The sequence below is a fragment of the Heptranchias perlo genome, chromosome 26 (assembly GCF_035084215.1).
Source record: "Heptranchias perlo isolate sHepPer1 chromosome 26, sHepPer1.hap1, whole genome shotgun sequence".
In the NCBI taxonomy this organism is placed as follows: Eukaryota; Metazoa; Chordata; class Chondrichthyes; order Hexanchiformes; family Hexanchidae; genus Heptranchias; species Heptranchias perlo.
This window is the reverse complement of record NC_090350.1, coordinates 28198221-28221607: the sequence shown is the minus strand read 5'-3', so window position 1 is coordinate 28221607 and position 23387 is coordinate 28198221. Positions and strand designations below refer to the sequence as shown.

Genomic DNA, 23387 nt, shown 5'->3' with positions numbered 1-23387 from the left:
TGCTAAAGCTAGTAATCTCACGATTTAAAGTGGTACTGTCATCACAGTAAGTGTTTGCCAAACCTTATTTACAGCGTCATGGCATAAATCTCATTAAAAACATACCATTGGATCACTTGTGGCAAAAATGATGCAGGTTCTACTGACTCATCCTGCCCCAAACAGGCGGAAAAAATAATCAAACATTTTATACCCTAAGTAAGAATGGATGGACAAGTGCACTGATTTGCTAAACTGAAGACATGCTGAATAAGAAAGGGATATATTTGAGTCCTCAACTCCTCCATCTATCTGTAGTCCGCCAGAACTATATATACGATGCCTATTATTGTTGTTCAATTTTGCATTCAAGGTTTTTTTTAAAGGTATTTATCAGATAGCTTTTTCAGCCCCTCTCACAACTGGATAAATACTTATGATTAATCCTTTAAGCACATCATCCAGTTAAACAACTATTTGTTAAATTTGACCTAGAACTGATTTGAAACAATAATTAACAACAAATTGATTTGAAAGTCAGCAGTACTGGATCTTCTATGAGCTTCCTAACAAATCAGAGATTTGGATCCATAAAAATAAAATGAAGTGAACATTTAAGAATGGCCCTTCATTCAGATGAGTGCCCTTTTGAGTTTACTTTAACTTCGAGAAATGAAAGTCAAACCCAAGGAGAGATTCTGAAAGAAAACACTGATAGAAATGTTCATTATTGTACAGCTTTGCTCATGGTTTCAACGATGTGGAGATGCCGGTGATGGACTGGGGTTGACAATTGTAAACAATTTTACAACACCAAGTTATAGTCCAGCAATTTTATTTTAAATTCACAAGCTTTCGGAGGCTTCCTCCTTCCTCAGGTGAACGAAATGAAATCCTCGAAATGAAATCGCATTTATAATTCACAGAACAATGCTTGGTGATTACAGACAGTTTTTTCAACTGCCCGTTGCCAAGGCAATCAGTGTGCAGACAGACAGGTGTTACCTGCAAGGTCTCAGAATATACAAATCACCAAAAAAAACAACAAACAAAAAAAAAACAGAGATAGAGAGGTAGAAACATAGAAAAGACAGCAACTGACCCGTTATATTAAAAACAGATAACATTTGTTATTTGGTTTCAACAGCATAATTCTTAAGCTTTTTTTTAAAAATCAATTTTTTTTGTCCTTAAGGTGAGGGACATTGTGCTGGGGAATGAAACACTTTCCACTTCAGGCACCCTGAGGAGTGTAGAAGAGCATGCCAGGAGCAGCACCAGGCGTACCTAAAAATGAGGTGCCAACCTGGTGAAGCTACAACTCAGGACTACATGCACGCTAAACAGCTGGAGCAAAATGCTATAGACAGAGCTAAGCGATTCCACAACCAACTGATCAGATCAAAGCTCTGCAGTCCTGCCATATCCAGTTGTGAATGGTGGTGGACAATTAAACAACTAACGGGAGGAGGAGGCTCTGTAAACATCCCCATCCTCAATGAGGCAGAGTCCAGCTCGTGAGTGCAAAAGACAAGGCTGAAGCGTTTGCAACCATCTTCAGCCAGAAGTGCCAAGTAGATGATCCATCTCGGCCTCCTTCTGATATCCCCACCATCACAGAAGCCAGTCTTCAGCCAATTCGATTCACTCCACGTGATATCAAGAAACGGCTGAGTGCACTGGATACAGCAAAGGCTATGGGCCCTGACAACATCCCGGCTGTAGTGCTGAAGACTTGTGCTCCAGAACGAGCTGCGCCTCTAGCTAAGCTGTTTCAGTACAGCTACAACACTGGCATCTACCCGACGTGAAAATTGCCTAGGTATGTCCTGTCCGCAAAAAGCAGGACAAATCCAATCCGGCCAATTACAGCCCCAATCATCAGCAAAGTGATGGAAGGTGTCGTCGACAGTGCTATCAAGCAGCACTTACTCACCAATAACCTGCTCACTGATGCTCAGTTTGGGTTCTGCCAGGACCCCTCTGCTCCAGACCTCATTACAGCCTTGGTCCAAACATGGACAAAAGAGCTGAATTCCAGAGGTGAGGTGAGAGTGACGGCCCTTGACATCAAGGCAGCATTTGACCGAGTGTGGCACCAAGGAGCCCTCTTAAAATTAAAGTCAATGGGAATCAGGGGGAAAACTCTCCAGTGGCTGGAGTCATAAGTAGTACAAAGGAAGATGGTAGTGGTTGTTGGAGGCCAATCATCTCAGCACCAGGACATTGCTGCAGGAGTTCCTCAGGGCAGTGTCCTTGGCCCAACCATCTTCAGCTGCTTTATCAATGACCTTCCCTCCATCATAAGGTCAGAAATGGGGATGTTCGCTGATGATTGCACAGTGTTCAGTTCCACTCGCAACCCCTCAGATAATGAAGCAGTCCGAGCCCGCATGCAGCAAGACCTGGACAACATCCAGGCTTGGGTTGATAAGTGGCAAGTAACATTCGTGCCAGTCAAGTGCCAGGCAATGACCATCTCCAACAAGAGAGAGTCTAACCACCTCTTCTTGACATTCAACGACATTACCATCACCGAATCCCCCACCATCAACATTCTGGGGGTCACCATTGACCAGAAACTTAACTGGACCAGCCATATAAATACTGTGGCTACAAGAGCAGGTCAGAGGCTGGGTATTCTGCGGCGAGTGACTCAACTCCTGACTCCCCAAAGCCTTTCCACCATCTACAAGGCACAAGTCAGGAGTGTGATGGAATACTCTCCACTTGCCTGGATGAGTGTAGCTCCAACAACACTCCAGAAGCTCGACACCATCCAGGACAAAGCAGCCCGCTTGATTGACATCCCATCCACCACCCTAAACATTCACTCCCTTCACCACCGGCGCACTATGGCTGCAGTGTGTACCATCCACAGGATGCACTGCAGCAACTCGCCAAGGCTTCTTCGACAGCACCTCCCAAACCCACGACCTCTACCACCTAGAAGGACAAGAGCAGCAGGCACATGGGAACAACACCACCTACATGTTCCCCTCCAAGTCACACACCATCCCGACTTGGAAATATATCGCCATTCCTTGATCGTCGCTGGGTCAAAATCCTGGAACTCCCTTCCTAACAGCACAGTGGGAGAACCTTCACCACACAGACTGCAGCGGTTCAAGGCGGCGGCTCACCACCACCATCTCAAGGGCAATTAATGATGGGCAATAAATGCTGGCCTTACCAGCGACGCCCACATCCCATGAACAAATTAAAAAAAACCCGGGGGGAATTTTAACCTAATCCGCCTGTCGAGAAACTGACTAGTTCGGGTGCACTGCTGGTTTTACACCCCACTCAATTTTACTCTCCACTGAAGTCAACAGAGAGCAATATTGGGTGGGATGTAAAACTGGTGATCCAGCCGATCCTGTGGGTTTCCCGCCCGGCGAGTTAGGTTAAAATTGCACCATAGTTTCAGCATTAAGCACTCCCAGGTCAGATATAGTACCGCAAGATACAGAATAAACCTCCACCCAACTTGCCTCTGCCCAACTTCGGAGGAGTACCCTATACTGCACCAGTGCGACATTTTTTTCCTTTCCCATAAGCTCTCCAAGTCTGAGCGTCATTGCCGAACTAGGGGTAGTTTTTGTGCTGTCGGCCTATGCCCACTGAGAGCTGAATTAAGATTGCCCGAATTAATTTCACATAGACCCCTTTTACCCAGCAAACTATGGAGACTTTCATCCCAACAGTCTGGTATGGATTTGAAGCCAAACTGAAAGATCAGTGTCTAATCTAGTGAGAAGTAAAAGGACAGTGTTTACCATATTGCACTATCCAAGTGCCATTACTGTGTTTTTGTATAATTATTTTGTTTTTTTTTACATTATTGTGAAGTGTATTTCAAGCCTCATTGTTATTGCTAACAACTTACAAACTATCTGGCTGTAAGGAGAGAATAATTAAACTAAAAGACTAATTAACTCTTCTAAGAATAATTTCATACCAAACATTACCCTTGGTCAGGGTTGGAACAGCTATTTACAATGAAATAAGTTATCAGCTATGCTTTTCAAAATCTAACTCCTGAATCATTTCTCATGTTTATTGTCAATGTCGGTGTTTCATACAGTATTTAAATCAATGCATTTGTCACCATCAGACTCGACTTTTCCAACGCTCTCCTAGTCAGCCTCTCATCTTCCACCATCCATAAACTTGAGCTCATCCAAATTTCTGCTGCCCATATCGTAACCTACCCCAAGATCCACTCGCCCATCACCCCTGTGCTCACTGACTTATATTAGCTATCAGTTCACCAATGCCTCAAATTTAAAATCATCATTCTCATCTTCAAATCTCCTCATAGCCTCAGCTCTGAACCTCCTCCAGCCCCACAACACCCTGAGAACTCTGAGTTTCTCCAGCTTTGGCTTCAACACATCCCCCTTCACCCCACCATTGGCGGCCGTGCCTTCAATCATTTGGCCCTAAGTTTTGGAATTCCCTTCTTAAATGTCTCTGCCTCTCACTCCTCCTTTAAGATCCTCTTTGGACAAGCTTTTAGTCACCCCTCTCATCATCCCCTCCTTTAGCTCAGTGCCAATTCTTGTTTGATTACACTTCGGTGAAGTGCCTTGGCACTTTTCTGATGTTAAAGGTGCTATATAAATTCTAGTCATTGTTGTAAATGGTTGTTCTAAATTCTACCAATTGATGGGTTGAAAGTATCCTCCATCTGCTGGCTGCAAGGGTCCTATGTGAAGTGACTTTGGGTAGTCTCAATCCAGTTTTCAATGGGCAAGGGTCTACAGCTTAAAACTGTCCCTATTTTGGCAAGTATTGACAATGTCAATTAGAAAGGCCACTGGATAACTAGGAAGCCACAGGATGGCTAGTGTGGGAAATGGTAAAATGTCACACTGATGCAACAAGGAGTGCTCTTCTGATGTTTGCACTGAGACATTTTGTTGGGCTGAGTACCAAGAGCCTTACTCTGCATCTGGTTGTGCTGGGAGTGCTTGATGCTGACACTGGGTATCTGAAATGGGAAGCATTCCATTCCCCAACACGATCATCCCTCATGTTAATGAGCAGAAAGATTTAAAAACTTCCCAAGTGAAACATTTGGAAACAGTTAGAGATAAGGTCAATCAAATGCTAGGGAAAAGTGCATTACTGACTGAAATATCAGCCGTGTAAATAATACCACGGTATCTCTGGTGCTTTATTTAATTTCTATCTGGGTTATTTTTAATGCAAGGGCATTCAGTGATGTTGGGGGATTATTGCCTGGGTATTTCTAGATTTCCTTCACTGGGTTTCCACCAGGATAATTTTATATTGTGGTAATAATTTGTTAACAAAGATCAATATCTATTATACCAAATGTTACATCTGACATAGTCCGACATTTTGCATTGTGTTTTATCTTTTTCTTTTTTTAGCTTTGCTCAGAGTTATTGAATTAGTCAGGGCTGACACAGTCAGCATCACAATGATGTAACGTCTGCACCAATCATGCCATTACATACTCTGGACATAGAATGCTGGCATTATGTCTTGCAAAATATTTTGAATCACCCTTTTTTAAACACCTTAGCTGTTTCGCATCTTTGTGTAGAGTCTATAACGCAGCGGTCCCAAGTTTGCTTTTATTTATTAATCTTGCCTCTCTATTTTTATGCGTTTCTTCCCTTTTAAGGTCTGTCAATGTTCTACCCTATTTTCTGACCGAGAGAGCAACTGTGGGATTTGTTGCCAGGGTCTCCCTCTTGTGCCAGGAGTTAGGACGTGCACAAGAGCTGCCCAGGATTAGTCACCTGCTGTTCACCCTCCCTCCATGATGTCACCCTGGCACATACCAGAGCGCCAACACACTGTTCCACTGCATCCACCACTTTGATTGTTTAACTTGTTCATTTTTCCACAGCTTACAATTCTGAAAAGCAAATAGTTTTAAGATTAATTTACCATCACAGACTAAGTTTTGAGTCAATAGTAGTAGGATAAAGATTGAATTCCTAATGAGACCAATTCCAGTAAAGGGGGAAGATTTTTTTAGGGGGAAATCCCACTTGCCCTCAAGAAGAATTGTCTGCAGTTTATTAAGTGCTAGCATCAGTATCTGTGGACAGCTAATTCTCTATTTTTTTGTGTGAGTGATATAATATAATATACTTGGTGGTGTTTGGTTGCAGAATTAATTTGTTATTTTTTTCCCAAACAGATTTGGGATCAGGAATGGCAGAACGTGATTGAATCAGCTGATCCTAGATCTCCTGCAGGCCAGGCTTTAACAAACATATATCAAGATATCCACATATTTGTTTTAGCCAACATTGTAAGGCGGCCTATCGTTGTAGTTGTAGGTGAGTCTAAAAAGTAAAAGAAAACAAATGAAGTGATATTGTACACCAGTGTCCTTAAATAACAATCCCCCCACCCCTTCAGCTTAGATACAATTCATATTTTTATCTTAAATGAAGTCAGTACGCGATTCCCTTGCCACGAAGCAGTTTTTCGCCCTTCCTTTCCTGAAGGTGCTGGCATATGTTTCCACAGGTACCCTCTGTTATCTTGCCCAAGTGCCCATTCTTCAACTATAAGCCTCGACAGCAAGTGCCAGCAAGCTATTTGACCACAAGGGTGCATTACAGCTGAGCCTAATCCTGTTCTCTCCCAAAGTCCACATTAAAGTACTTTTCAATAGGAGTTGCTGTATAGCAATCTGGAGTAGAAATCTGGCTGGTTTTCTTTTCCTTATAGCCCAGGGGCAGTGAGGCTAATTGTAGCCCTCTGACTATTGCTTCAGCTTGGATCAGCTAGCACAGCACTGGCCAGGATCAAACCTGAGACCTTCCTGGCCTGTACAGTTCAGTTTCGCTTGAAGCAGTGTACTCATCATCAAGCTGCCAGGACAATGTAGGTATTTATGGACCTGAGCTTAGGCAGTATCACAGAACACACCATGAACTGCTGAGATACGTCTTCAGAGAACCATTAGCTTGGCCTCAGCTTGACCTAGTGGTTGTACTCTCACCTGAGTCAGTGGGTCGTGAGTTCAAACCCCCCCTCCAGAACCCGAGCACATAATCGAAGCTGACCCTTCAGTGCAGTATTGAGGGAATGTTGCATTGTCAGAGGTGCCATCTTTTGGATGAGACATTAAATAGAGGCCCTATCTGCCTGTTTAACTGGCATAAAAATTCCCATGGTACTATTTGAAGAGCGTGGAGTTCTCCCATTGTCCAGGCCAATATTCATCCCTCAACCAACACTATCAAAACAGGTTACCTGGTCATCTATCTCATTTGCTGTTTGCAGGACCTTGCTGTGCATAAAATGCAAGATAACTCATTGGTTGCAAAGCATTTTGGAAAATCCTAAGGACATGAATGGCACTATTTAAGTCCAAATTCTTTCTTTACAAATACGAAATAAAAGGGTGCCATCCACACTTATGTTTAAACGGCTCTCCATCAGCTGACAAGGTAGATATTTGCCTAGTCAGTAGGAGGTGCTAAAGTTTGATACAAGAACGAGGAATTTCCTTGGTGCTGCTCTGCCACAATGTCGCCAGAAACCCCATTTACACATGTAAACAGGGTTTACTCAGCACTGCAGGTGAAGTTACGGTGGCAAAGTGGGAACAGCTCCATGATATTCCTGGCCAAGGCAAATTTTCTCTTTCTCCCATTGGTGAAGCACCTTGCTCAGTTCTGTGCACTAAGGCCAGGATCAACAGTTTAAATTCTGGAGTACACTGTGTGCAAACATTAGGCAAGGCAAGGAATCAGGCCAGTTTTAATAGTCTTGATTTGGCTACCAAACGAAGTGCAACAAAAATCTGAGGTGATACCAATTTTTTCTAGTTCACCTAGATTTAATTCGGCTCAATGCTTCAAAGCAGTGCTAAACTTGTATAATGTAAATCAGGTGTCAAGGTCCAAACTAACTCTGAAGCAAAACAGAGCAAGTCTCAGACTGCATTTACACTATAGCTGCAACATCAGTACAAAGTGAAACCGCTTTGGACTGATACTACAGTTGTGATGCAAAGGCTATTGCAATCCTTAACTCATGAGCTAGAGGTTCCAGCTTCACAACATTACATTTATTGATTTGACTATAGCTATTGATAGTATTGGATTTAGATCAAAACAAGGATATGTTGACAAAAGGATGTACTTGCAAAACAGCGTGACACATAGCTGGTGACCACAGTCATGTTGTTAGGAAGAGACTTAGAGCAGAAATCAGGTGCTTCACTGCAGAAAATGAGGGAAAATTGAAGAGCAAGTCACTCCAGGTTCTTGATTTGATTGTCGAGTGATGTGAAACAAGTCCAGTGTTAAGAAAGACCTTGGAGCAGACCCCTGCCTGTCTCTAAGCTGGGAAATGGGCATGGCCTGGAGATACCCTGAAGATAAAGGAGATAAACCAATTTAAAATAGGGAAAATATTAATAATAGTACCAGACAGGATTAGCTGTGTATATCACTGCCAAATACAGTTACATTTCATTAGGAACTTGTAAATATCAGCAAAGCAGTTCCAAACAGAAGTTAAATCATATTGTACTTTAAGGTTTTTTATTGCTTGTAGTGGAGGTTTTAATGGGATTAGTTGAAAAAAGCAAGAGCTTGTGATAAGAGTTTATGCTAATGAGGCTTCAAAGAATTGCAGTAGGATATCTCCCTTACACTCAATACCCACCTTTCTGTGGCTTGCTGACACTACAGCGATGACCATTAAGTGTAAAAACTATGGACATTTCCCTATTGGAAGGGGAAGCTTTGGGGACTTATGTTAGTTGCTGTTTACAAAGTTTCAGAATACCCAGTGTTGATCAATCTCAGAGCTTCAAAAGCAGCTCATCCATGATTTGCAAACAGGCCTGTACATAAATAAATGAATGTAGCAACATTTTAATAATTAACTATGTAAGGAAATCAGGAGGAAAGATCAGGCAAAGTTCAAAAGGAGGAGGTGCACTTTATCATGCTTACATTAGGAAAATGGTTAAAAACATTTTAGGTAAAAACTAGATGAGTTTTCCAACATTTATCTTAATATATTAACAATCTTATGTCTGGGCACACTTCCTAATCAACTTTTTATAGTATAAATTCCAATGTCCACATTTATAATGGAAACCCCTATGTAAACTTGTCACACTGTAATTACACCCTCCTGCTGATGGAGGCACTGCAGTACCATCACCACCAAGTTTACATTGGCAGTTTTCATTACATATGTGGACGTAGGAATTTATAATGGAAATATAAACACAAGGACAGAATGTATGACTTTAATATGGTAACTGAACTATGTCTACATACCCTGGTCCAATAACCCCATGTGGAACTCCAGAGATCTATTAGTATAGCTATAAAAAGTGAATAATATATTAATCTCATTATATCAAAACTATCATCTACTTTATGTACAAAAAAGTGCCAGCTTGTTTCCATTGGTAACACTTTCATCTCTGGTTCAGAAGGTTATGGGTTCAAACCATACACTATTGGTACAGCACGTAATCAAGTGGACTCTACTGTACAGTGCTGAGAGTGTGCTGCATTGTCAGACATGCTGTTCTTTAGATGAAGTGTTAAATTAAGGACTTAGCTGCCTTTTCTGCTGGTTCAGACGGACATTAAAGGCCCCATTGGAACAGGGATTCTCCAGGTATCTACCTCGTCAAACACTGCCAAAAAAACTCTTCTGCTGTTTATGGGATATTGCTGGCACACAATTGCTGCCATGTATGCCGACATAACAGTCATTGCACTTTAAATAGAATTCACTGGGACATTTCAACATGATACAGCACTATTATTAGAAAGAAAAGTGCAATCAGTAAAATTTAAGCAATCAGGTAATAAAAAGGGGCAAAACCTTCATAAAAAGGAGTTGGGGCGGGGGAGGGGTGGAAAATAGCATAAGTTTTGGCCACTGGGACGGAGGTGCGTTTCAAAATCATTTATGTCATTGCATCATGTGTATGTAAATTAAAAGGTTTATTAACATGGTTTTCATTAAGACATTACACATTTAATATCATTCACCAGAAAAAAAAGTATTTGTAATAATTTCCCACCACAGCTGTAATATCCTATTTATATTACTCCCCTTGTGAGGGAAATTAAAATATATAGTAAATAATTCAAGTTCTATAGGTTGCCACTGAAGTAAAACGTTAACACTTCAGGGTGCAGTAAGCCTCCATTTGCTGTAATAGTTGTGATTTTTTTTAAACAAACAGGAAACTCAGAAGAAAGTTCCAAAAGTACTTCAAATATTATGACATCGAGCCCTGCTGGGATCTACCTGCCTCTGCACTGGCCGCCCCTTCAGTGCTACACTTGTCCCATCCTGCTCAGCTACGAGCATCAATATTTTACACCGCTCATCAGCGTAAATGATGTAGGACCAGGTAAGTGAGGGCATATATCTTTATAATTTACTTTTCTTTTAATTTGCCTATTTCAAGACTATAACTGTCTATAATGCACTCCGGGTAGCTCACTGTCTTATGCAAATATCTGCATCACACAGAGGAAAAATGACTGCAGCTTCTTAATTGACCTTCCCACAAACAAAACCAGGGTTCTGATCAGAAACCCAGCCTGTAACTAACCTACATTTCAAGAATGTAGAGCAAAACTGCCTCCCGCCAGTTTATAATTGCCAGCTCGGCTCCACATCGGAGCTGCCGGAATTCCCACTCACCGGCGAGCTGCTTGTGAGCACTGGAATGACACTACAAACCTGAAGGGGCTGGTATGTCTAAGGGGCTGGTATGTCTTTGAGTGTATCGTCTTATTGAGTTGAAAGCTGTTCTTTTGACAGCTTCATAAGAACATCGAACATCAGAAATAGGAGCAGGAGTAGGCCAATCGGCCCCTCGAGCCTGCTCCGACCTTTTACTGCTTCATGCGGTAAAAGGTTTGTTATAATGAAGTTCCACTTACTTTAGAGTGCCCTGGTAGCCTATATTTGCAGCACTCACATCCTAAGCAGATAATTACAAATGCCAGAGTTGGGCCTCATTCAAATCACCCAGCCACAGTTGGAATGATTTTCTCAGTTACCCTGTTGTTGCAGCTCCTTCTGATAACTAAGCACTCAGGGAACACATTCAACAGTCTATTTCAGCACAGTTTGTATCCTGTCTTCTGACATTGGACATGCTAAAGGTGAATACAGTGATTGTACCATTCTGTTCCTTTAGTCCTCAGAAGTTGCATCAAGGCAGGAGACCTTGGGCTCAATTTTAACTCCCAAATGGGAACACAGTAAAATGAGCGGCATACCCATCTGGGAGTGATAGCTCCGGGAGGGGCAGCCCAGAGCAGGGGAGGCTCAAGGTTTCCTTGTAGGGCCTGAAGGAGCACACTTGCTCCTCCTGGCCCACAAGGAAACTAAAATTTTAAAATAAAATTTAACTTGAGGGGGTCTCCTCTGTTCCCAGCAGGTTTGGCGTAGCGAGGAAGTCACCACTGCTCCCCCACTCAGGCTTCAAGTTAAAATAGCACATCAGAGCTCGATCTGTATTTTTAATGGGGACCCCGCCGGCTTGGGGCTTGTGTTTCCACCAGGTTGCGGGTGGGGGGAAAGAGTTAAAATTGACCCTTATGTATGGGAAAAGGAGGAGGACGATCTTAGCATTACTTTACATTATCTGCTGTATTGCCTCCAGGAATATTCCAGTTATTTAACAAAATCTTTCCAAATTTCTTCCTCCTTCAGAACTAAATGCTTTTCCGCTGGTAGTACCGAGTGAGAATGGGAGTGTAGAGCTACCAATTCGCTTTCTCCTGAATACTGAAAAAGCCGACAGAAAACAACTGCTCAGCAGTTATCTCATTCAGATTTCTGTGCCAGACTACAATGGTGCAGAATTTGTCAATGCAGCCAGGTGAGTTCAGTCTTCTCATTAACTACTTGAAAAATATGCAACTTGTAACTACGTAATTCTTATTATCCATGACTCTCAAGTCCTAATCCACACGTTGGGAGTTAACTTACCTGCTTACTGGCTGAGTACAAAGAAACAATGAGACTTGAGTTATGGGGAAGTGTTCGCTTACCTCATATTCCAGCTACACAGAATGCTTTAGAGTGAGGAACAAAAAGCGGAAGAGGGTGAAATATAAAAAGATAATTAATGGCCGCCTACAGAATTTGCTTTCTTTCGAAATGTAAGTTCATTTTTGTAAGTTCCAGTGGGAAAAGTGAGTCAGCAATTTTAATACCTGGGGCTTGATTCAATCCACTGGTAAATTTGGTTCAGCACAAGATTCAAAATTTTCCCCTTGAAGCAAAAAAAACCATCTCAAAATTACAGTGGCGGAATGGCATGCAGGAAATGTGGTAAGGCGAAACAACAGGCACTACACGGCCCGATTTAGCGCCTAGGATTCCAAGTTGTAATAAAAGGTACAAAGATGCAAGATACAACATTATCTAGCCTTAGCTCAATCACAGGAATCAGGCAGCAGGAAAGGAAAAGATCGTAGAAGATGAACGGATTAATCGATTCTCTAGCCACTATCAACTAATCTGTCCCCCCTTCCAGAGACCGAGAGGTAATGTATTACTTCTGAAAAATCGAAACCTACGACTGATGACTAACAATGGGCTATTGAAAATAAAAAATCTGGTTACTCTGGTTTTAATATCATGACCCCCAAATGCAGGTTCTAAATTAGTACATTTGCTTAGTGAACTACAACATTTGGTAGATTTTATAGGATCACATCACTCCAAATATTTAGTTCATGTGACAAAATATGGTATAATGCTGTGGCCATAAATTTTAGTTGGAAGGCAACTTGAGAGTCAAATTTGTTAACTATATTTTTTCAGTTCTCAGCTCAGTCCCTAGCAGCACCTAAAAATCTCTCACTTTCAGGGCACAGTGCAACTAATATAATTTGTTTTGAAATCCCTCAGATGATTAAATGGGAGTCTTTAGTCTGTGCAAGTAAACTAGAGGGCTAAGTGGCCTTTACTTATTTCATAATCTTTGTTCTTATGAAGTAAGTGAAACGTCCTATATCAGTTGTCTTATGTTATAATTGAAGCAGTTTTTATGCAGGCTGAATCATTCAAGAAGAAAAATAGAATTGTACATAAATGCACTTTTGTTTTTTGTGCAGGTTGCTTATAAATCCTTTGCCCAATGACCTTAACTTGGTTCAGGATTATTTCCAGCTGGTTAACCATCAGTACAAATTCTGGCAGGAAAACACAGAAAAAGGAAGAAGCAATAGGGATAAAGAGGAGTTTGCTTCTCTCTCAAACCTATCTATTATGGAAGACAAATGTTTAACTCATGGCTGTCCATACTTTTGCTCAAAATTCACAAAACCGTTCTGTCATACGTGTTATGATGCCTTCCAAAGGAAAGAAGTGTCTTCCGGGACCAACATTGGTAAGCGTAGTGGCAACCAAAGATCTGATGGACATTTGAAGGAGTCACACTCAGAAGGAGCAACAATCTTTGGATTGGAAGACATCAGGAATACTCAGTCAACTCTACCATCATCACCATCACACATCCCTTTCTTCAGTGAGACCAATGCCTTGAAGTGCAAAGCTTCTCAATGTCCATTCACTGGAAGTGTGGCACAGAATGGACTTTGTCCAAGTTGCTTCCGAGAAAACAACCACTTAGAACAAATTCCAGAGGGAGGCAGAAATTCTGATCCACGCTTTCCAAAGTCGTCAGGTGAATTAGTGGAGGAAAGGATCGATTTGTGGGGAGAAAGGTGCAGCAAATGTAAGCAAGAAATAAGGAAGTTCAATGGTTTGTGTTTCTCTTGCTTAAAGAGGATGGATTCTCTTGCCCAGACACATGATCCAGCAGGTGGTATTTCTTCAGAGTTGCTGCAAGTTGCATTGACCAACATTGGCAGTCATGGACCAGCAGTTGACCAAGACCAAAGACAGCAGCTCAATCAGATTAGAGAAACTGGAAACTGCATAAATCCAAACTGTCAGTACTTTGGGACTGAAGAACAGTGTGGATTCTGTACCACATGCTTCTTTAAATATGTGGAAGACGTTGGTAAGTAATTCGCCACTATTCTATATTATACATTTTTCAAGCATGTGCCAATGAAAAGAAACCTGGCCCGCTGCCAGCGCACACTGGACATTTACAGGCCATGCGTCAACGATGTGTACTGGCAGCAGCCATGGTTCCTCCTCGCTGGCAGATACTCAGAAAATAACATGATATAGGTATTCGTGAAATCATTGACCTGCAGACTGCTTGAATTTTATCCAAAAACTCCCACAGGTAATAAGGTTGGCCCAGATTTTACTGGAGTGGGGCATCTCGCGGCATGCTCCGTTAGTTAGACTTCTTCGTGCCCGTTTAGGTTTTAAAATTTTTTGCCCACAAAATTGCTGAAAATTCGAGCTGATAACTGCGCAGCGAGGGCAATAGGGCATCTGGGACCTTGGGACCAACAGTGTATGTCCTTAACCAACAAGGTTCAAGGATTGAGAAATAAACAAAGGAAGGACTGAGAAGGAGTGAATTGAATGTCAAATCGGATGAAGAAAGAGAAATAAGGAGTGGGAACAAAAGATTGGATTAAGAGAGAGATAAAAAGAGACAGAAAGGAAAAGTAAGAAAAAAATTAAAAATTTAACATTTTTAAAATCTCAAAACCTGAAGAAATGAGACACTACACTTATAATTGTTCACTTTCTGGGCAAGAGAGGTTGATGTGATAATTGTTAATTGCCAATCGTTAAAAGGATACTTACACTGTTAATTATTAAACTTAACTTTCTGTGGTGAGTTTAATGTGCAAGTGCAATAACTTCATGAAAATCACAGGGAGATTAAGGAAACTTGGGATAAATCATCACCTAAAATGGTTAATGCAATAACTGGTAGATTTAAGTTATGTACAGGAGGAAATACAAGCATAAGCTGATGTATGATATGGTATCGTGAGCCAGTGTAGTGAAGGGAATTGCAATTGCAACAGAACATAGAGTTGATAGATTGAATGGTATCCAACCGTGTCTGAGAATGGAATCAATAATCTGGATTGTAGAAGATTGGGCGAGGTCATCATTCTCAAGGAAAATAGAGGCACTATAATTTCCGTTTTGAATATGTTTAGCATTTGTGGTTAGGCAGAATTTCAAAAGAACAATCCACCCTGATTATCAAGGAGAGGCTGAAAGCTCACACAACATGATAGTCAATGTTTGTTTGTGGGCAACACAAAACAGCTTTTAGCAGTCAAAAATTTAACACAACTTTTCTATGCATCACAGAGGTATCACTTTCTCTGTGAAATCCATAACCTTCCTGCTGGTTAAACCACTGAGGAAAAGAACAATTGCAATCAAATATGAATCATAAATGTTAAGCTTTTTGGTCACCTCTTTCCAAAGGAAAAATTACGAGAAAAAAAAATGTTCTGGACAAAAGTGCAAGGAAAAGGAATCCTGGCTTTACCCTAATTTTCAAAAATGTACCTGAAGTACCTGCAGGTTCTGGCATACAGTAAATGTAGTCCCAGCACAAACCAGTCCAAAATTGATACTTTCGCACAGTAATTTTGCTCAAAATCCCTGATGGTAGAGGGTGCAGGGAATGCAAGTACCACCTGATACAATATATGCTCTTTTGAGGTTGATCTTCTGTCAAAGCAATGTATAGAGCATTCTGTATTCCAACAAATTTGTACAATACTTAAACCAGGGTCACTGTACTTTCATCTTCTAAGACTTACCATACATTGGGGTGCATTTTCAATTGGGCCTCTGATTTGCTGGTAGTTGGGCAGTGTGCTTCAACACCCATCCAATCATTAGTCTGCTGACTTCACCTGATTTTATGCAGTCAGCTTTTTGTACGTAGTGCGAGCCAGCACATAGATTTCAGGCATGGTGCTGGGAAAAGAGGAAAATCACATGGAAGTAGCCCACTGCACCTTGTAGTGATGAGTAGATTTAAACAGATATGGCCATTTAAAGGGGTAAAAATCTTGCCAGCAATTACAAAGGCTGCTAATGTATTTTATTTATATTTAAGCCTTTGCAAAAGTTATTTGAGTAACATAAACACCTGGCAAAATTTAGTGACTGGCACAATAAATGTGGAGGCAGGAACTGTATTTTTGGACTGGGGATAGAACAGCGCAACATTTCACTCCCCTGTTTGACGGTTGGTGAATTGGAGATGGGGCAGACAAAGGTGAGAGCGAGAGTGGTGGCACCTATTTTCCATTTCATGGCACCCTCCACCATGCCTGGAAAGAAACAGAGGAAGACGACTTAAAGGGTGCAGCTGCCTGTTACTGCGGTTTGCAGTGCATGCTAGCTGCAGGTGTTCTCGCAATAGATGGCGCAGCTTGGCATCTGCTGACGCAGAAACTGTGTCGCTAGTTATGCAGTCATTGCCAGATAGGCCTCTGTCTGTAAATGTGGATGGAAGGGTACCAGCAGGTGGGCATAGTCTGTTTCTGGTGCAGTCGCACATGATTGGTATCTCTCCAATGCTGCTTCCTCTTTTTCTACGGAACATAAAAGGGTAAATCTTCATTGGGAAACCCATGATTAATGGTATAACAAAAATAAATTTCTGTTGCATTCACCTTAAAAGCAGCAGAGTAAATCTTTCTTCTTACGGCCATTTTAAATGAAATCAAAGTTGAAGTCGAAATTGCAGCTAACCATCTCAAATGTTTCAATCCTGTGCAAGATATTGCCAGGCTCTTGTAATTTCATGTATCTTCACACTCTACTGCAAAAAACACCTTCATGTACTTTCAATGCCTGCAGCAGGTAACACTAGGATGGGTGTAGATTATGTGGAACACCTTTCAGGTCCACCTTCCTAAAAGTGTTTTTACATAGCAGACTCTTTTTGCTTAATAAAGTGGGTCCCAAACCCAGGAGTGTGTTATGTGAAAAGAGTTATGCTGGTCAAGAATTTCCTTTGCAAACTTTTCTTCCACACGTGGTTGGCTTTTTTCAGTACAGAAAGTGATTGCAATGGGCGTCACTAAGTTGTTGGCCATATTACACAGTTGGGCATATACACAAGAAAATATCAGAGAACACACCGCATCTCCCAACTGATGCAGTTATTTAGCATCTCAGGGTAACATTTGAACTTTTGATTGTTCAGTTCTCCAATTGTACAGCACCAACCACCACAGTATTAAGACACATTTAACACTGGTGTGAATCATGGTTTTCCTGTTCCCTCTTCTACTGGAGGAGAGCAAAAGCTCGACACACACATACTCAAACGTGCAAAGAGATCTAGGTACACCAACTGCCAAAAGTGGTACAAATTTTCAATGAGAGAAAAGAGACAATGGACTAGCACATCTTTAGTCACTAGAAGTAAAACGAGCAGCTTAGGTTTTTAAATTACTTAAGCTGACATAAAGGGAAGACACATATTCAGAAAGACATGATAAAAGTAAAGAATTATAAAGGGAAACAGGAATATAAAATAAAATATAATTATTTATGCTGAACAAACATGTTTAAAGACAAGTGCAGGCCTCAGTTATACAACTCATGACTGAAAATCTCAGTGAGAATGTGTTCAATTTGGTAGTTGTTTACTGACAACACTGATCTTTTTTTTAAAAAAGGGTAGGAACAAGCACATGGCAATACAACTCCAGAATAGTCGTGTGAAAATGGGCAGTGATAACAGCAATTTCATCTTTTGTTTATAGCACATGAACAGGTTACAATTGTTCCCTCCCCAATTGTACAGAGTTTTGTTGGTTGATGGGAAATTTGTTTTTTTTTCCCTTTTGTTTTTGCTTGTGAAATTGGAGGATGGGCCACAACAGGTTTTTTTCAAGCAGTTTCCTAAAATGAAATCCAGAGAAAATCAAATCCATAAAAATGATGGAATATACAAAAGGCATATTTCCTAGAGACACAAGTTTTGTAGTCAGGTTCCTAGCAGCAGTGCTCAATGCCATGTGCAAAACTTGCTTAGCTAAGGGGTAAAGAGTGAACAAAAATATATAGAGTAGGAGTACAGTCTTGCAGTGGCAGAGCTAGGTTTGGCCAACTGGGGTGGTTGAACTCAAGATTTGGGCAGCTTTGGAGGAAGGGGACCAAGCTGGGAACTGGGAATGCCAACTTACCTAGTCCAAAGGCAAAGCCAAGAACCGCACAAACCTGCAGGTCGAACTTGGGAGGCCGAAAATGGGTGACCGAGCTCCTGGGAGTAAAATGAAACCATTCCTCCAAAGCGGTGTTGGGTGACCTCAAAATGGTTGGAGGGTTCATGGCCCCCTGACCCTCCCCCCCCAGTGGGTCCACTACTGATGGCTTGAGACAAGGCCTAGCAAAAAACTGTGAAGATGTAGCACCCTTAGATAATTAGTAAAAAATATCTCACACACACACACAGTAAAAGTCAGTCTGGAACCAGCAATGTTAAAGGCCAAAGGAGTTTATCCAACAATTCCTCAAACTACTTGTCTGTAATCCATTCAGTAGAGAGGTGATTAGAATGAAAGAAACACAATTGAAATAGCTGAAAATACAATAATCCTTTGAATTGTTACGTGTTGAATTATGGGTAATAGTTATTGGATAAGGAGGTCAGAGAAATCACATGGTTGATTAACCTGGTTTTTAAATTCTCAAGTTATGTGCTGGGTTAGTTGGTGGAACAAATATTTCCTACATCTTCACATCCATTTATTGGGACCCGAGAAAAGTTTGCATGCATCTAAATTTGCATGCATCAAGGAAATATAATCCTTAGTTACAGTATATCATGTCAATATGGCTCAGTAGCAGCACTCTTGCCTTTAAGTCAGGTGGTTATGAGTTCTAGCCCTACTCCGGACCATAATCTGGACTCTCATGTCAGTGTAGCACTGCGGCAGCGCAATGTCAGAGATGCTGTCTTTTGTATGAGACGTTAAACGGGGGCCTCATCTGACTGTGCAGGTGGATGTAAATGTTTCCACGGCACTATTGGAAGAAAAGCAGGGTCCTGGTGTCCTGTTCAAAAGTACTCCCTAAAAACAGATTAACTGGTCATACATCTCATTTGCTCTTTGTACGGCTTTGTTGTGCATGAAGAGGCTACTATACTTTTTTTTTTATTCGTTCATGGGATGTGGGCATCTCTAGCGAGGCCAGCATTTATTGCCCATCCTTAATCTACCTTGAGAAGGTGGTGGTGAGCCGCCTTCTTGAACCGCTGCAGTCCGTGTGGTGAAGGTTCTCTCACATTGCTGTTAGGTAGGGAGTTCCAGGATTTTGACCCAGCGACGATGAAGGAACGGCGATATATTTCCAAGTCGGGATGGTGCATGACTTGGAGGGGAACGTGCAGGTGGTGTTGTTCCCATGTGCCTGCTGCCCTTGTCCTTCTAGGTGGTAGAGATCGTGGGTTTGGGAGGTGCTGTCGAAGAAGCCTTGGCGAGTTGCTGCAGTGCATCCTGTGGATGGGATGCATTGCAGCCACTGTGCGCTGGTGGTGAAGGGAGTGAATGTTTAGGGTGGTGGATGGGGTGCCAATCAAGCGGGCTGCTTTGTCCTGGATGCTGTCGAGCTTCTTGAGTGTTGTTGGAGCTGCACTCATCCAGGCAAGTGGAGAGTATTCCATCACACTCCTGACTTGTGCCTTGTAGATGGTGGAAAGGCTTTGGGGAGTCAGGAGGTGAGTCATTCGCCGCAGAATACCCAGCTTCTGATCTGCTCTTGTAGCCACAGCATTTATGTGGCTGGTCCAGTTAAGTTTCTGGTCAATGGTGACCCCCAGGATGTTGATGGTGGGGGATTCAGTGATGGTAATGCCGTTGAATGTCAAGGGGAGGTGGTTAGATTCTCTCTTGTTGGAGATGGTCATTGCCTGGCTCTTGACTGGCACGAATGTTACTTGCCACTTATGAGCCCAAGCCTGGATGTTGTCCAGGTCTTGCTGCATACAGGCACAGACTGCTTCATTATCTGAGGGGTTGCGAATGGAACTGAACACTGTGCAATCATCAGCGAACATCCCCATTTCTGACCTTATGATGGAGGGAAGGTCATTGATGAAGCAGCTGAAGATGGTTGGGCCTAGGACACTGCCCTGAGGAACTCCTGCAGCAATGTTCTGGGACTGAGATGATTGGCCTCCAACAGCCACTACCATCTTCCTTCGTGATAGGTATGACTGCAGCCACTGGAGAGTTTTCCCCCCGATTCCCATTGACTTCAATTTTACTAGGGCTCCTTGGTGCCACACTCAGTCAAATGCTGCCTTGATGTCAAGCGCAGTCACTCTCACCTCACCTCTGGAATTCAGCTCTTTTGTCCATGTTTGGACCAAGGCTGTAATGAGGTCTGGAGCCAAGTGGTCCTGTCGGAACCCAAACTGAGCATCAGTGAGCAGGTTATTGGTGAGTAAGTGCCGCTTGATAGCACTGTCGACGACACGTTCCATCACTTTGCTAATGATTGAGAGTAGACTGATGGGGCGGTAATTGGCCGGATTGGATTTGTCCTGCTTTTTGTGGACAGGACAAACCTGGACAGTTTTCCACATTGTCGAGTAGATGCCAGTGTTGTAGCTCTTCTGGAACAGTTTGGCTAGAGGCGCGGCTAGTTCTGGAGCACAAGACTTCAACATTACAGCCAGGTGTTGTCGGGGCCCATACCCTTTGTTGTATCCAGTGCACTCATCCGTTTCTTGTTATCACGTGGAGTAAATCGAATTGGCTGTGAAGACTGGCTTCTGTGATGGTGGGGATATTGGGGGGAGGCCAAGATGGATCATCTGCTCAGCCCTTCTGGCTGAAGATGGTTGCAAACACTTCAGCTTTGTCTTTTGCACTCGTGCTGGTCTCCGCCATAATTGAGGATGGGGATGTTTACAGAGCCTCCTCCTCCCGTTAGTTGTTTAACTGTCCACCACCATTCACGACTGGATGTGGCAGGACTGCAGAGCTTTGATCTGATCCGTTGGCTGTGTAATCGCTTAGCTCTGTCTATAGCATGTTGCTTCCGCGGTTTAGCATGCATGTAGTCCTGAGTTGTAGCTTCACCAGGTTGGCACCTCATTTTTAGGTACGCCTGGTGCTGCTCCTGGCATGCTCTTCTACACTCCTCATTGAACCAGGGTTGATCCCCGGCTTGTTGGTAATGGTAGAGTGAGGAATATGCCAGACCATTGTGCTGGAATACAAATCTGCTGCTGCTGCTGATGGCCCACAGTGCCTCATGGATGCCCAGTTTTGAGCTGCTAGATCTGTTCTGAATCTATCCCATTTAGCACGGTGGTAGTGCCACACAACACGTTGGATGGTGTCCTCAGTGCGAAGACGGGACTTCATCTCCACGAGGACGGGGCGGTGGTCACTCCTACCAATACGGTCATGGACAGATGCATCTGCAACAGGTAGACTGGTGAGGACGAGGTCAAGTGGGTTTTTCCCCTGGCGTTTGTTCGCTCACCACCTGCCGCAGGCCCAGTCTGGCAGCTGTGTCCTTCAGGACTCGGCCAGTTCGGTCAGTCGTGGTGCTACCGAGCTGGCCAATTCCTGAAGGACGTAGCTACTTGCCTACATATCAACAGTGACTGCATTCAAAAGCAAATTCATTGGCTGTGAAGGTCTTTGACATCCTGAGGATGTGAAAAGTGCTATATAAATGAAAGATTTTTTTTCTTTCTTACATAAATTGACATTTGGACAAACCATCAATAACTTGTACATTTGATAGTTCTAAATCATTCTTACCTTTACCTCTACCTATACAGTCTGGTTAGGAATACTATAAATTTGTAGTGTTATATTTAAGTTGTAATCCCAGCCTGATGAACATACTAAATTTAAACCATCTGATCTACATATAAATACAAGCATCCATTCATGAATCTTATGTTTTACGTGTGTATTTATAGAGATTTGCAGTTAAACAAAATGTCATGCAAATAGGGGGAAAAGTTTAGATTTTAAAATGGGGACGCATAAAAAAAGTGATTGTGTGCTGGTGCATCTCACAGTGCTTGTATGAGGGATGTGTGAACCTGGGCTCATTCAGACACAGTCAAACCAATTCAAGCCAAACCACGCCTAATCCAAGTGCTCTTCCCACCCTTACTTTAATGGCAACAAGATGCCTCGACTGAGTGCTGAGAAGCCAGGAACAAGGAAAGCTCTGATCTTGTTCAACCTGTTCCTCCCAACTCAAGTTTTTTTAAAAAGGGGAAAGGTTATGCTCCCTCTTCTGTGTCCTTTGTGCACCTCAGTATCAAAACCTACTTACATTTTGCAAGGGAACAATCATTGATTTATTAAAATACATGTATGCTAATATGCTGTTGTATTTGTGGGAATTTCTGTGACATTCCTTGACTATTTTGTGGGTTAGTAAGATTTGTGGAAAGGCTTATTATAATGTTTTTCTTCCAAGGAGCGTCCTCTCAACAAGATCCAAACAGACAGCACAGTAACCAATTTCCACCTCACGGCCAGCTTGCTCAGATTTCATCCCGTCTCAGGAACATGTCAGTCTGTTATACTGTTGGCTGTAGCATGCTTGCCAATCCAGTGTACAGTGGATATTGTGAAAAATGCTATGTGTATACACAGAGTAAGCACTCACAGACATCCAAGTCTGTCAGCGAAGTTCCAGCAGATCAACATGTTTGGGTAAGTTAAAGCTTCTTATTATCGAAGAATGCCATGGGGGTGACAACACTGTGATTTATAGAATATATCCCACTCTTAACACACATCTCATGCCTTAGAAGGTTTTGCAACATTTTCAGTAAATCACCATTTGCAAATATGCATCACCTATGTGATCAAGAATTTTGAAGGGCAGATTGGTATCCTTCTGTACATGTTATTTTGATTACTTCTTAATTTAATTTTTTGTTTTCCCTTTTCTGATGCAGTGCAGGATAGAGTGTTAGTAATTATATCCCCTCATCATCTTAAAATATATGCAATACAGATACAGAACAAACCCCACAAATCTACTATCCACTTCACCCCTCACCCTTCCCCTCTTAAAGGAGGTGCCACAGGCAGTAAAAGCTTGTGGTGTCAGGTCATGTCCGTTCAGCACGCATGAACCTGAACAGAGACACTTGCCGAGGCCTGGAAACAATGATTCTTCTGATCAGAAAGGGCATAGTTCAAATCTGTTCCTATAACTTGCCAATGAAGCATATAGAAAGCTAAATCGATGTCTCACCAAATCAAATAATCATTGAACATTCCCAGCAATTGGATTATAATGCAGAATACTTTTTGAAAGTAAATACAAGATGGGGTAGTCCCAGATCATAGCACAGCCAAAACATTCACACTGGAGCATGTAGTCCATGCAAAGATTGTTTGCACCGTTCCACAGAACTATCATCCACAATGCAGAAAGGGACTTTTTGCTGAATTTTTTTTTGGGGGGCTGCATTTCCTTTATGG

The 23387-nt window shown here is 42.2% G+C and overlaps 1 protein-coding gene across 1 annotated transcript in view; it reads left to right on the top strand.

Annotated features, from left to right (window-relative positions):
- The window catches only part of LOC137342621 (tumor necrosis factor alpha-induced protein 3-like), a 38896-nt gene that overhangs the window by 8418 nt on the left and 7091 nt on the right, over positions 1–23387 (top strand). The window contains exons 4-8 of the mRNA XM_068006646.1: positions 6164–6305; positions 10205–10375; positions 11692–11860; positions 13104–14014; positions 22369–22607. Of these exons, the coding sequence (XP_067862747.1) occupies positions 6164–6305; positions 10205–10375; positions 11692–11860; positions 13104–14014; positions 22369–22607 (1632 nt within the window). The remainder of the gene's footprint in view (positions 1–6163; positions 6306–10204; positions 10376–11691; positions 11861–13103; positions 14015–22368; positions 22608–23387) is intronic.